Source organism: Danio rerio, chromosome 7, assembly GCF_052040795.2.
Source record: "Danio rerio strain M-AB ecotype USA chromosome 7, GRCz13ab, whole genome shotgun sequence".
Lineage (NCBI taxonomy): Eukaryota > Metazoa > Chordata > Actinopteri > Cypriniformes > Danionidae > Danio > Danio rerio.
In genome coordinates this window covers 11,620,001-11,634,207 of record NC_141027.1, presented here as the reverse complement: position 1 = coordinate 11,634,207, position 14,207 = coordinate 11,620,001, and the positions used below count along the sequence as shown (strand labels likewise).

Below are 14,207 nucleotides of genomic sequence, written 5' to 3'. Positions count from 1 at the left end.
CTGTCCCTTTGTCATTTTTTTGGGATCTTTATTGTTTGGCAATAAATGTGTTTTGCTGCACTTGGATCTTTCCCTTGTTTTTGTGATACCCAGTCGTGACAAAAACAATCTGCTCATGCACCAACATCAGTATGCTTATATAGGCCTGAACAGTGCAGTGGCTTACTTTATATGCAAAAAAAGAAAGATATCCAAAGATGCCTTTTCAAGTTGTAAAGAAATCTGTGTTTTTAAAACTAATTAAGACAGCAGAAGTCAAATAAAATATATTATCTTCAATGGAGGAAAAAAGTTGTTGTTTTTAGCCAGACTTTTAAAAAGAACATGTTTTAGAGCAGTAATCACAAAATCGTCATACCATGAAACCGTGATATTTTTATCCAAGGTTTTCATACCGTCAGCAGTGTTTCCTCTAGGATTTTTTCCAGTTTTGGCGGCAGGCCTTTTTTACAAAGATCTACCAACTAACTGTGGTGCTATTTCAAAAACAAATGTCGTGAACGCAATAAAGTCGAGATTGCACTTATGTAATAGCCTACGAGCATGCGAATATCTGTGCTTGCGCGCCGGATTTCTTTTGTTCATGCACAAAACTTCTTGCACGCCCCCTCAAATATATGCTGCTCAAGCGCAGATCTTGCACGCTCTCAAATAAACACTGCTTAAGTGCGATTTAGTGCGTTTATGTAGTGTCTCCAACATTTATCAGATTTGCTAGGGATATTTATGAATGTCTCCAATAGACCTACACAGCGGTATTAATGCGTCCTGAAGTAAAGTGAACTGGCTATACGTCGTGTTTGCTGGCCCCACGCATCACGCTCCTGTCAGTCAGCCAGTCAGTCAGTCAGCACGTAACCTTGAAGAGTTTAACAAACAGTGCACAGCAATACTACGGTTACAGAAAAGATCGCTCTGTTACAATTCACTTACCTTTTATTACGTTTTGGTGCTATTATAACCCGCTATTAAAAAAAACACAACATTGTTTTGAATAAGAAACTGTAAGCCGTGGCGGGATCAATTTTGGCGTGGTGCCTCGCCATGGAAGAATGAATGTAGCGGATACCATGATCAGAATCTTACACCCGCCCATGCCTAGTCACCCTAAATAACATTTTACAGTACATATTCTAAAATCCCCAAATTAAAATAGTATCTCAATTTAATATACGTACAGTAATAAAAATAATAATTTAAAGATGCTGATTATCTAATAATAATGCCTTTATAAGCTGCTTTATCATTGATTCTTCTTAACACTGTAATAGCTGACAGCTTTATGTCTGGTGATGCACTCAGGAGATGCATGCTACATTTTACGAGTGTCCTCTTCATCTTTGGGTGAATGGCCATCATTACATACACCCGCCTACTGGAGCACGCACCCCCCCCCCAAAAATCAATTTTCCATCTGTATTTGTTTGATTCCGCTATTATGTTGCCGTTGACTTTTATAGCCTAATTTTGCCATTGCTGGTTTGTCATTTTTATTAATAAAGAAACCTGTGAAGCGCGTCGCTTAATGGGTGGAAACATCAAGGAAAAGCAAGCTTAATAGAAGTCTCAGAGATGTTCTGGTTCGCAGAACAGGAATGTCTTCTATTAGGGCTTTGCTACCACCAAACACAGCTATTAACCCATATAGTGTGTGTTAAAAGCGTGTGTGTGTGTGTGTGTGTGTGTCTGTGTGTGTGTGTATGTGTTTTTCAGGCAAGCCAGAGAGATTGTTCTGAAGTATGAAGGCAGATTGACCAGGACTCGTGGTTACCAGGCTGCTGGTGCAGATGTACGTTTTCTACAAGCTCATATGAATTTGGCTTCTGATTATTTGAAATAATGTTTTTATATATTATATAATTTATATAATATTTTAAAGTGGCCTAGTATTGTGTTAGAGTCTGCTTATACTGCTTTAAATCTGTCGTTCATTCTATCTATTGATCTATTTGTCTGTCTGTTGTTCTATTGTTCTTTTTTGATTATCTATCTATCTATCTATCTATCTATCTATCTATCTATCTATCTATCTATCTATCTATCTATCTATCTATCTATCTGTCTGTCTGTCTGTCTGTCTGTCTGTCTGTCTGTCTGTCTGTCTGTCTGTCTGTCTGTCTGTCTGTCTGTCTGTCTGTCTGTCTGTCTGTCTGTCTGTCTGTCTGTCTGTCTGTCTGTCTGTCTGTCTGTCTGTCTATCTATCTATCTATCTGTCTATCTGTCTGTCTGTCTGTCTATTTATCTAACTTTTGTTCTATTTATCTGTCATTCATTCTCTCTATCTGTCGTTCATTATATCGTTATATCTATATGTAGTTCATTTTATTGTTCTATCTATCGCCTGTCGATCTATCAATCTATTTGTCTGTCTGTCTGTCTGTCTGTCTATCTATCTGTCTATCTCTGTCTGTCTGTCTGTCTGCCTGTCTTTTTATCTACCTTTTTTTCTATCTATCTGTCATACATTCTTTCTATTTGTCGTTTATTCTATCTATCGTTCTATCTATTTGTTGTTCATTCTATTGTTCTATCTATCTGTCGTTCTTTCTATTGTTCTGTCAATCTGTCATCCGTTTTATCTATCGTTTTATCGATTGTTCGATCTATCATTTGATCTATCTACCTTCATTCATTCATTCATTCATTCATTACATCATTATATCTGTCTATTATTCTTTCCATCAGTCTATCTGTTTTTATTTATCTGTCCATTTTTGTCTGTCCGTTTGTCTGTCTGTCTATTTATTGTTCTATTTTTCGTTCTTCCTGTTGTTATCTATCTATCTATCTATCTATCTATCTATCTATCTATCTATCTATCTATCTATCTATCTATCTATCTATCTATCTATCTATCTATCTATCTATCTATCTATCTATCTATCTATCTGTCTGTCTGTCTGTCTGTCTGTCTGTCTGTCTGTCTGTCTGTCTGTCTGTCTGTATTTGTTCGTTCGGTCATTCATTCAAGCTCTGTGTTAATTTGAAATTTTAATCAAAACTCAGTCTTTACCTCTGTCTGTCTGTCTGTCTTAGTGTGTCTCTTCAGTTCTGTTTTGTTCTTTCTCTCCTTAGTTTTTTTTTTTTCTCCCTTTATCAGCTCCATTTATGTGAGATTGCGGTTAAGGCTGTGTGTGTCTCTGCCTCTGCGCCGCTCTTCATCTGCTCACAGACGCGGCACTCAAATTTATGGCCTGTTGTTATAGCCTGGTTTAATTAAAATGTCCAATGGCATTCGCCAAGGCTGCCCAAGCAACATTAAAATTAATTGACTTTTTAGCAAGTGGATTTGACGGTGAATTATTAATTCAGATTATGGCTTTCATGGCAGATTGAAAATCAGATATGCGTGCATACTCATCGATTTAACACATTCTTGTTTTTTATATGACCCCGCTCTCCTATATTCAGGCTCACAGGACTCTGTCTTTATGCATTTGTAGATTCTTTTCTGTCTGCAAATGTGAAAATAATATCTAAATGATGCTTTTGCTCTACTTTTAGTGTGACTGTGTTTGTTTGCAGTTGCTGAAGAAGATTTCAAGAGTCTTATACAACATTGTCGTTTTGTTCATTCCATGGGAGATGAGGATTAAAAAGATTGAAAGTTAGTATCCTGACACACATTCGTTTCATTCGTCTGAAAAAAATTAAGATTAATGTTCAAGGCATAAAGTAAAAAAAGTATTTATTGATGGCATGACGTGCGTTAATGATAAAATAGTTACAAAAATTATTCACATTACAGGTCTTTGAACACCGAGGTCCGATATTTACATGCGTTTTTTTTCATATTTAAGTCCAAAAAATTCTTTATTTGCACAAACCTTGCACACAGAGTCGGATGTGTATTAATTGATCCGTTGCAAAATAATTCATAAAACAATGCAAAATGGAGCCTTCGAGTGGTGAAGATTTGTTGTCTTCTTCTTTAACAAAAGAAAGAGGAAATATTTGTCCATCCCATTCTCAGATTGCAAGAGGAAAGAGAGTTCCACCTCCTCATTTAAAAGCTGTGGGATTATCGCGATTTATTCAAAGTTTACTTCAGGATGTCCTTGGCTCAGTTTGATACTTTGCTAGTGAGACTGGAACCACATATTAAAAAGAAGACCACCAATTTTCTGTTAACCAATTGATCCTGAACAGTGACTGACAGTTGTTTAAGGTACAGGGACGTAGACAGATATGCAAACAGACACATTCGCCCACACATCGAACAAACAAACCAGCATGCAATAAACATTTGTTTTGTCTGCATTTTAGATTTTGTCTTTGGCTTGTATGGCAGCTCTGAATTTGCAAAACATCTCTTAAAATGCCTTTTCAGATGCAAAAAACAACAAAAAAAATAACCCAATTCAAAATTTTTAATGACCGACGAAAGTTTTGGAGGAAGCGTGTCAATACGATTGACACAACTTGAGGTTGAAATTATTTTTTGATGTGCGAAAAAATTCTGAATTTTACAAAAATTTCGGATTTAGTGTGCAATAACCTTTAAGCATGCACATACACAATATATTTTATCAGGTGTAATTGCATCTACATAGAAATAGGCATGAATAAAGTAAAAAAAAAATTCTACTTAATCAATCATAATTCCACTATAAAAAGCAATTAGGTACATTACCTAAAGTTTTTTTTAGATATTATGTTAGTTTAAGGAGTTATTTAAGCTGATGTGTTACAAAACAGTGGCAAAATTAATATAAACCAGATATCAACATCCAGTGCTTGCAGTTTGTCACTTCCACCTAAATGGATCAAAACATTTTTTTTTAATTTCACCTCATACTTCAGTTTCTGACCAATCAAATTTTTTCTAGTGTCTGACATGCCCCACCCTTCAAGACTCTTCATTTGATGTGCTTGAGCTCAACCACTCTCACTGGCAGAGTTGTGATTAAAACAAAACCCCATTGGCTGTTTTTTTCAAAGGATATGAGCTACCATATGTCCCATTTTCTCTTTGTTTTAATTGAGATTATCTCAAAACATCAAATAAAAAGAAATAAATGTAAAGCTTTTCACTGGATAAAAGTGAGTAAATCTGTTGCCTTAAAAGCATCAAGTTGTTATTAATAAAAAAGGGAGAAACTTGTAACTCATTAAGTTGACTTAACTTACTTTTTATTTATTAATTATACTTTGCCTTAGTCTCTCAGTATCTAAACCCACGCCAACACTCAGATAACATGCAAACTCCACACAGAAATGTGAACTGGCTCAGCCAGGACTCGAACCAGCAACCTTGAGGTGACAGTTTAACCACTGAGCCACCGAATGGAGACTTTTGGCACCGTCTTTTTACAAGACTTGCATCGCATCAATGGTGCTGCCCAATCTATAGAGGCCTCGTGATGAGTATCCCAAGGTGGAAATGAAGAAGAAAGAAAACAGTTAGCGTAGCTCCTGTTCATAATTAAACAAGAGATATTAAATATCAATGCAAGAAAACAAACATGTAAAGCATAGGAGTGCTTCTAATGGAATGCCTGGTGCGTTAAGACAGAAGGAGTGTGTCCAACATGTGGCTGTCAAACCCACTCACCTGCATCAAGCACACTCATGCAACACGCCGTTAAGTAGGTTTGGGTATCGCTTGGGGTTATTTTGATTCCGGTGCTTAATCTATACCATTTAAAATGGTACCAGTGCCAAAACGGTGCCTGATCTAATACTTTTGAGTCACAAAATGATAGTGGATGACTCTAGAAAAGTATTTTATTTGACATAAAAATGCTTTAATAACTTTGATTGAACAATAGAATTAAAGTTTTAAGTATATATAAATTCATATTTTATATATTTGAATTGAATTGCATTAACATTTCTTGTGTTTTATATTGCTTATAATGTCTATTTGTACATGATTAATGAAGTGGGTACTCTTATACTTTTATGTATATAAAGGTCACTTTGGGTCAGGAGTGGCGTCTTACTTCATATTCCTGCGATGGCTGTTTGGGATCAATATAGTTCTCACTATTATGACTGGAGCCTTTATTGTCCTTCCTGAGGTTAGTGTGCACTGCATTCCTTCTTAACAGCATTTAATATGCGTAATGTACTGATGTGGATATTTAGGTAGGCACACAAAGGTCATTTAAATGATCTGTCAGCATTACACATGATATTACGCTCCTTTATTATAAATCCCGAACAGCATACACAGATCTTTAGATGCTGCCATGAGCTCATACATTATTTGTTGGACAACATCTTTTATTAAAACTCAGCAAGGCTCTTTAAAATGAGAAATGCGGTTGGATTTATTTCACTTCTGCTGCAGAGACACAAAAGTCATTTTGGCTGTTGTCTTCTATCATTCTTTCTGTCTCTCCGAACAGCTACTGGCCGGCGCTCCATTCGGCACAACGCGGAGCAAAACCATTCCTAAAGAGCACTTTGCCTCAGCACAAGACCTGGACACCATCTGGTCGCTCGGGGCAAGATTTTCCTCCCTCTCTTTTTACTGCTTTACCAATATGTCGTGCATATTATCTGTGTGACTGACTTGGAGGTTTAATCACAGACACAAATGCTGGCACTTTGTCAACAGGTTCTGTTTCGTGTCTGTTTTTCAGGGATATCTACAATACTCCGTGCTTTTTTACGGCTACTATGGTAATGTGCGTAAAATTGGCAGCGCTGGCTACAGACTTCCATTGGCCTATTTTCTGGTCGGGATGGCAGTTTTTGCTTATAGCTTCATCACATTGTTAAGAAAGTAAGTTTCATTGAAATTATGCATTTTTTACTAAGGCTGTTTGTTAAATTGTTTTTCAAAATCGCAATGTGCGCATATTCAATAACCACATCGCAGAGTATGCCGTAAAAGTTATTTATTTGATTTTTTTAAGGCCCGTTACTTTACGATTTCAAGCCAATTCAAACCATTTGTGTATTAGAAATCATGTTTGTAAATATAAGAATGATTGAATGTATTTAACATATTGTACAATGAAGACTAAAATGTTTTATTTATTTACATTTGACTATTTAATTTCTTTACTTAAATACAGTGTTTTGCAGAAAAACAAAACATTACAATGTCCATTTTTTTCATTAAGGAGCAGCCCTAATTTATACATTTTTGATAATGGACCATAAAGCCATAAGCGTAAGCAGCGAGCAAGCAGAGCGTGAGCAGCGCATGTTTTGGTCCCACTTTATATTAAGTGTCCTTAACTACTATGTACTTACATAAAAAAATAAATAAATAAATACAATGTACTTACTGTGTTCATAATGTATTTGAGAACACTTGTGGTGCTTTTGAGTTGGGATAGGGGTTGGGTTATGGACAGGTTTGGTGGGATGGGTAGGTTTAACGGTGGGTTAAGGTGTAAGGGATGGTCAGCAGTGTATTTACAAATGTAATTACAAAAGTTAATTACAGATGTAATTACATACAGGTATTTAATCAAGCAGAAGTACACAGTAAATACATGTATTGCACAATAAGTACATTGTAGCAAACTTAATATAAAGTGGGACCCATGTTTTTAGCCGTCCATGTTAACAGATTACTGTACGTTCACACCGAAAGCGACAAAAGCGTTTAAGTACCCGCAAGTCATTAAGCGGCGAGGAGCAGCGCGGGGTGTCTTCGCTGGGGTGAGCGTCGAGGAGAGTTGAAATCAAGTCAACTTTATGGTAATGAGCTATGATGTAGTTCGGCGGCAAGCAATCAGAATGAAGAAGTCCACTGCTTGAGAGAAGTTCAGAGAACATACATAGTTCCCACACATACTGTACACTACGACCAATTTAGTTTATTCAACTGACCTCTACCGCATGTCTTTGGACTGTGGGGGAAAACAAGAGTACCTGGAGGAAACCCACACCAACACAGGGAGAACCAATTCTGACTTTATCTGTATACATTTTAGATATCTGTGACAAAAATGTTTTGAATTGTTTTGTTTGTATGTATGTGTTTGTGTCACATTACGTAATAAATATATAAAATACACTCACACACATATATTGTCAAAACAAACTTATTTTGGATGTGATTGATCATGATTAATCTTTGCCCTGCACTTAATTGCCTCCAGTGGTAAAATTTGGGACTTAGGCCTGCAGTTGCATACACTAAACAAAACAATCAACAACAACAGCAAATCAACACAAAAATTACATTCAATGAAGAGGATTGCATATTTAAGAGTCAAGTTTAAGTGACGTCAGTAAATCGTATTTCTTAAAGCGATTGTATTAGCATACAAGGCATCCTGTATCATCTACCAAAAGGCAGTAACTCATGCTCACAAAATAAACAATATGAGGGGGTCGATATTATATTAGTAGCTTCATTACGATCTGATTGCAAAGATAGTAGATGCTAAGGATTGATATATTTGTACCAAAAACACAGCATAACTTAGAAGTTGAGAGGTAACTGTAAAAATTATAAATAGTTTATCACATAAAATATTATATTTCCTTATGTAAATGCTCCAAAAAATTTTGAGTGTAATTTTTTTTAGGGTGAATTCAACTTCATGTCTTTTTTTTTTTCAGAATGGCTAAAAACTCCCGGATGAGTTTAGCTGGTGCCTCTGATGAGAATTACACCTTCTGTTGGCGTGTTTTCTGTGCGTGGGACTACCTGATTGGGAACCTAGAGGCGGCCGAGAGTAAAGGGGCAGCCATTGTCAACAGCATCAGAGTAAGCATCCTTTTCCAAACAATTATTAATTTTATTTGTTTACATATGTCTGCTAAGTAATGCTGTCAAAAAGATTAACTGTTACTAGTCACATCCCAAATAAAGGTTGTTTATATTGTATTTTATTTGTGAGCTGTGTATATTCAATTCTATTCTTTTATTTGTACAGTGCTTTTCATAATAATTATTGTTTTAAAGCAACTTTACAAAAGGCGCACTTTATTGCATTACAATCTAATTTGGAAAAGTTAAGGTTATTAATTACCATAACTTTATTATTTATTTTATAACTTGAACTAGTTAGCTAGTAACTAATAGCTTTTAACAGTTAAGGTTGTTATTACTATATAATGATTGCAATTTATAATAATTAAAAATAATAATGGTGCATGATTGCACCATGGTGCATGGTAATGGTGCATGATTGCAATTTTATGTATAAAAAAACTTCTCATTTTCTCAAAAATACAAAAGCATGTGTGTTTTAAATATAAACAATTCATCTATACAGTACACTCAAATGTTATTGAATATAAACTTTTACTCTGGATGTGATTAATGACAATCGTTTGACAGCACCATTGTAACAATGTTGTATTATTTTAGTTTAAAAGATAAATATTGCCGTGCCAACCTTCAAAAGGTTTTATATAATGATTTTTTTAGTGCATTGTTATTTTAGTACATCTTTGTCCTAAATTTGAATTAGGAATGTTGTTTATTATGGGATTTGTTTTAGCATTTTTTAGTACAGTTTTTGTTGATCGTTTTTACACTAAAATCAAATCAAACTATTAAAAGAAAAAAAACATTGTATTTTGCTTAAAGAAAATAATCAGAACACTTACATATACATACATACACATATGTGTGTGTGTGTGTGTGTGTGTGTGTGTGTGTGTGTGTGTGTGTGTGTGTGTGTGTGTGTGTGTGTGTGTGTGTGTGTGTGTGTATATATATATATATATATATATATTTATGTGTGTGTGTGTGTGTGTGTGTGTATATTTATATTGTGAATCTTTTGTCAATTAAGCACATTGCCTCTTATTCTGATTACAGAAATGTGTATATTTTTTTTGCACGAAAAACATTTTATTGTCTAATTATTATTATTATTATTATTATTATTAATATTATTGTTATTATTATTATTATTATTATTAAGCTGTTTGGGTATTGTATTTTTTTATTACAGTGGGTACAGAAAGTATTCAGACCTCCTCAAATCACTCTGTTATATTGCAGCCATTTGCTAAACTCATTTAAGTAATTTTTTCCTTATTAATGTCCACACAGCACCTCATATTGACAGTAACACACAGAATTGTTGACATTTTTGCAGATTTATTAAAAAAGAAAAACTGAAACATCCCATGCTCCCACATATTCAGATCCTTTACTCAGTATTTAGTAGAAGAACCATTTTGATCTAATACGGCCATTAGTATTGTTTGGGACAGGTGCAACAAGTCTCTCACACCTAGATTCCTTCTTGCAGATCCTCTCAAGTTCTGTCAGGTTAGATCAAGGGCGGGCAAACTCGGTCCTGGAGGGCCGGTGTCCGGCAGAGTTTAACTCCAACTCTAATCCAACACACCTGCTTATCGATTTCTAGTGATCTTGAAGACACTGATTAGCATGCTCAGGTGTGTTTGAATAGTGTTGGAGCTAAACTATGCAGGACACCGGCCCTCCAGGACTGAGTTTGCCCACCCCTGGGTTAGATTGTAAACATTGGTGGACAGCTATTTTTAGGTCTTTCCAGAGATGCTCAATTGGGTTTAAGTCAGGGCTCTGGTTAAGCCACTCAAGAACAGTCATGGAGTTGTTGTGAAGCCACTCCTTTCTGATTTCAGCTGTCTGCTTTGGGTCATTGTCTTGTTGGAAGGCAAACCTTCGGCCCAGTCTGAAGTCCTGGGCACTCTGGAGAAGGTTTTCTTCCAGGATATCCCTGTACTTGGCTGCATTCATCTTTCCCTCGATTGCAACCAGTCGTCCTGTCCTTGCAGCTGTAAAACACTCCCACAGCATGATGCTGCCACCACCATGCTTCACTGTTGGGACAATATGGGACAGGTGATGAGCAGTGCCTGGATTTCTAATTAAGGCCAAAATGTTCTATCTTGGTCTCTTTAGACCAGAGATTCTTATTTCTCACCATCTTGGAGTCCTTCAGGTGTTTTTACCTTCTAATGACCCCCTCAAATCACTCTGTTAAATTGCAGCCATTTGTTAAACTCATTTAAGTAAAATTTTCCTCATTAATGTACACACAGCACCTCATATTGACAGAAACACACAGAATTGTTGACATTTTTGCAGATTTATTTAAAAAAAAAACTGAAGCCTCACATGCTCCCGTGTATTCAGACCCTTTGCTCAATATTTAGTAGAAGAACCATTTTGATCTAATACAGCCATTAGTCTTTTTTGGGAAAGATGCAACAAGTCTCTCACACCTAGATTCCTTCAGTTCTGTCAGGTTAGATCAAGGGTGGGCAAACTCGGTCCTGGAGGGCCTGCTTATCGATTTCTAATGATCTTGAAGACACAGATTAGCATGCTTAGGTGTGTTTGAATAGTGTTGGAGCTAAACTATGCAGGACACCGGCCCTCCAGGACTGAGCTTACCCACCCCTTGGTTAGATGGTAAACATTGGTGGACAGCTATTTTTAGGTCTTTCCAGAGATGCTTAATTGGGTTTAAGTCAGGGCTCTGGTTAAGCCACTCAAGAACAGTCATGGAGTTGTTGTGAAGCCAGTCATTTGTGATTTCAGCTGTCTGCTTTGGGTCATTGTCTTGTTGGAAGGTAAACCTTCGGCCCAGTCTGAAGTCCTGGGCACTCTGGAGAAGGTTTTCTTCCAGGATATCCCTGTACTTGGCTGCATTCATCTTTATCTCGATTACAACCAGTCGTCCTGTCCTTGTAGCTGTAAAACACTCCAACAGCATGATGCTGCCACCACCATGCTTCACTGTTGGGACTGTATGGGACAGGTGATGAGCAGTGCCTGGATTTTTCCACACATACTGCTTAGAATTAAGGCCAAAATGTTAAATCTTGATCTCATCAGAGAAGAGAATTATATTTCTCACCATCTTGGAGTCTTTCAGGTGTTTTTTTGCAAACTCCTCTGAGAACAGACTTCTGTCAGGCCACTCTGCCATAAAGTCCTGACTGGTGGAGGGCTGCAGTGATGGTTGACTTTTTCACAACTTTCTCCCATTTCCTGACTGCATCTCTAGAGTGGGTACTGCGGGTACAGTCTATACTCACTTGTATCTTAAAAAAAAGTTTTTATTTTAATGCACCACTAAACTAAATTAAAATGGGGAATGTCCTTATGCCATCTGGATGAGCTGCAATAATAATAAAAGTAAAAGTTCAATTACTTTTTTAAAGTAATGCTTTATGGTTCTGGTTTGAGTTTAAATAACTGTAATAACCCTGATGCCAACTAACCAAAACTGTTTTAATACTTTATTATTATTTGTTTTGTTATAGGAGGCCATTGTAGAAGAACAAGAGAAGAAGAAAGACACAAGCTTGCAAGTTTTCCTCTTTATTTGTCTTTCCATCATCATCCTCAACATAACCCTAAGTGCTGACTGAGTGTTTTCTCCTCAGAAGTGCATGTTTAACAGAACTGGCTTTTTGATTGTATCAGTAAGTGACTTACGGTGGTTGTGCTGTGTTGCTCTCTATCTGCGGCTCCTGTAATGCTGCCTCAGACGCCACTGATTTATACTCCCGCTCCGGCTCCAATGCAATCGCAGCAGAACATGCGAAACGGAAAACATCCTGCCGTATTTTATACAAACGGCCTTTTACTGCGGCCGCATGACTGCATCTAAATCGCCATCAGACCTGCGCACACGTTAAAACTGATTATTGTGTTGTGGGAATGCTGTAGAGGTTATGCTAATATCTGTAAGGGATCACTCTGAATCTAATGAGACCAGGCTTCATTTCAGAGCAAAATCAAACTATTGAAAGCAGAAATCAATTATAATTTACTTGGAAAATACTCTACTGCATTGATGACATTATTATTTTTTACTTTAGCACTTTGTTAAACTAAATTTTCATTGATAAATATTACTTATTATAGGATTTTTTTTTTTTTGAGTATTACATATGTTATAAAGTGTAGATGTTTTTTTAGTTTCACCCCAAAATCAAACAAATTATAATTAGTTTGAATAAAATTATTAAACCCCTTTTTAATTTTTTTTTCTCTTTTATATATTTCCTAAATTATGTCCAACAGAGCAAGGAAATTTTCACAGTATGTCTGATAATATTTTTTCTTCTAGAGAAAGTTTTATTTGTTTTATTTCAGCTAGAATAAAAGCAGTTCTTAATTATTTTTTTTTTTACATTTTAACATTTTAAGGTCAAAATTATTAGCCCCTTTAAGCTATATATTTTTTTGATAGTCTACAGAACAAACCATCATTATTCAGTGACTTGCTTAATTACCCTAACCTGCCTAGTTCACCTAATAAACCTAGTTAAGCCTTTAAATGTCACTTTAAGCTGTATAGAAGTGTCTTAAAAAATATCTAGTAAAATATTATTTACTGTCATCATGCCAAAGATAAAATAAATCAGTTATTAGAGATAAGTTATTAAAACCGTTCTGTTTAAAAATGTGTTGAAAAAAATCTACTCTCGGTTAAACAAAAATTGGGAAAAAAAAACAAACGGGGGTAAGGAGGGGGGATGAGGCTAAAAATTCTGACTTCAATACAGTTGAAGTCAGAATTTTTAGCCTCATTCCCACCTCCTTACCCCCCCCCCCCTTTGTTTTTTTCCACAATTTCTGTTTATTAATATATATATATATATATATATATATATATATATATATACATACAGTATATATACAGTATATATATATACAGTTGAAGTCAGAATTTTTAGCCTCATCCCCCCTCCTTACCCCCCTTTGTTTTTTTCCCCAATTTCTGTTTAACTGAGAGTAGATATATATATATATATATATATATATATATATATATATACAGTTATATGCCGGCAGCTAGCTCTCTGCAACTCTCACATGGTCGCCCACTGAAGCTAAGCAGGGCTGCGCCCGGTCAGTACCTGGATGGGAGACCTCATGGGAAAGCTAGGTTGCTCGGAAGTGGTGTTAGTGAGGCCAGCAGGCCAGCCTGCGGTCTATGTGGGTCCTAATGCCCCAGTATAGTGACGGGGACGCTATACTGCTCAGTGAGCGTCGTCTTTCGGATGAGACATTTAACCGAGGGTCCGACTCTCTGTGGTCGTTAAAAATCTCAGGATGTCCTTCGAAAAAGAGTAGGGGCTATTATTAAACTGTTATTTTCTGAATAATGAACACACTTTTGTTACTGTATTGTAAATATTGAAGTGCATGCAGACATTAATTCAATCCTGTAAATGTTCATGAATTTATTGGATTTGTTATTATTATTATTTTTTTATTTCTATGATCATTTTTGATACATACAGCATGCAAAATGACAAGTAAACATGAC

General features: G+C 36.0%; 1 protein-coding gene across 26 annotated transcripts in view; it reads left to right on the top strand.

The window, feature by feature from the left end:
• tmc3 (transmembrane channel like 3) overlaps window positions 1-14,207 on the top strand; it is a 74,838-nt gene that overhangs the window by 21,837 nt on the left and 38,794 nt on the right. For all 26 annotated transcript variants that reach the window (XR_015495078.1, XR_015944698.1, XR_015944697.1 and 23 more), the window contains 7 exons: window positions 1,714-1,789; window positions 3,526-3,607; window positions 5,917-6,023; window positions 6,354-6,452; window positions 6,591-6,733; window positions 8,533-8,680; window positions 12,190-12,233. Coding sequence is in view for 19 of the 26 variants with exons in the window: in XM_087260195.1 (XP_087116321.1) it covers window positions 1,714-1,789; window positions 3,526-3,607; window positions 5,917-6,023; window positions 6,354-6,452; window positions 6,591-6,733; window positions 8,533-8,680; window positions 12,190-12,233 (699 nt within the window). In the remaining 7 variants the exon portion in view is untranslated. The remainder of the gene's footprint in view (window positions 1-1,713; window positions 1,790-3,525; window positions 3,608-5,916; window positions 6,024-6,353; window positions 6,453-6,590; window positions 6,734-8,532; window positions 8,681-12,189; window positions 12,234-14,207) is intronic.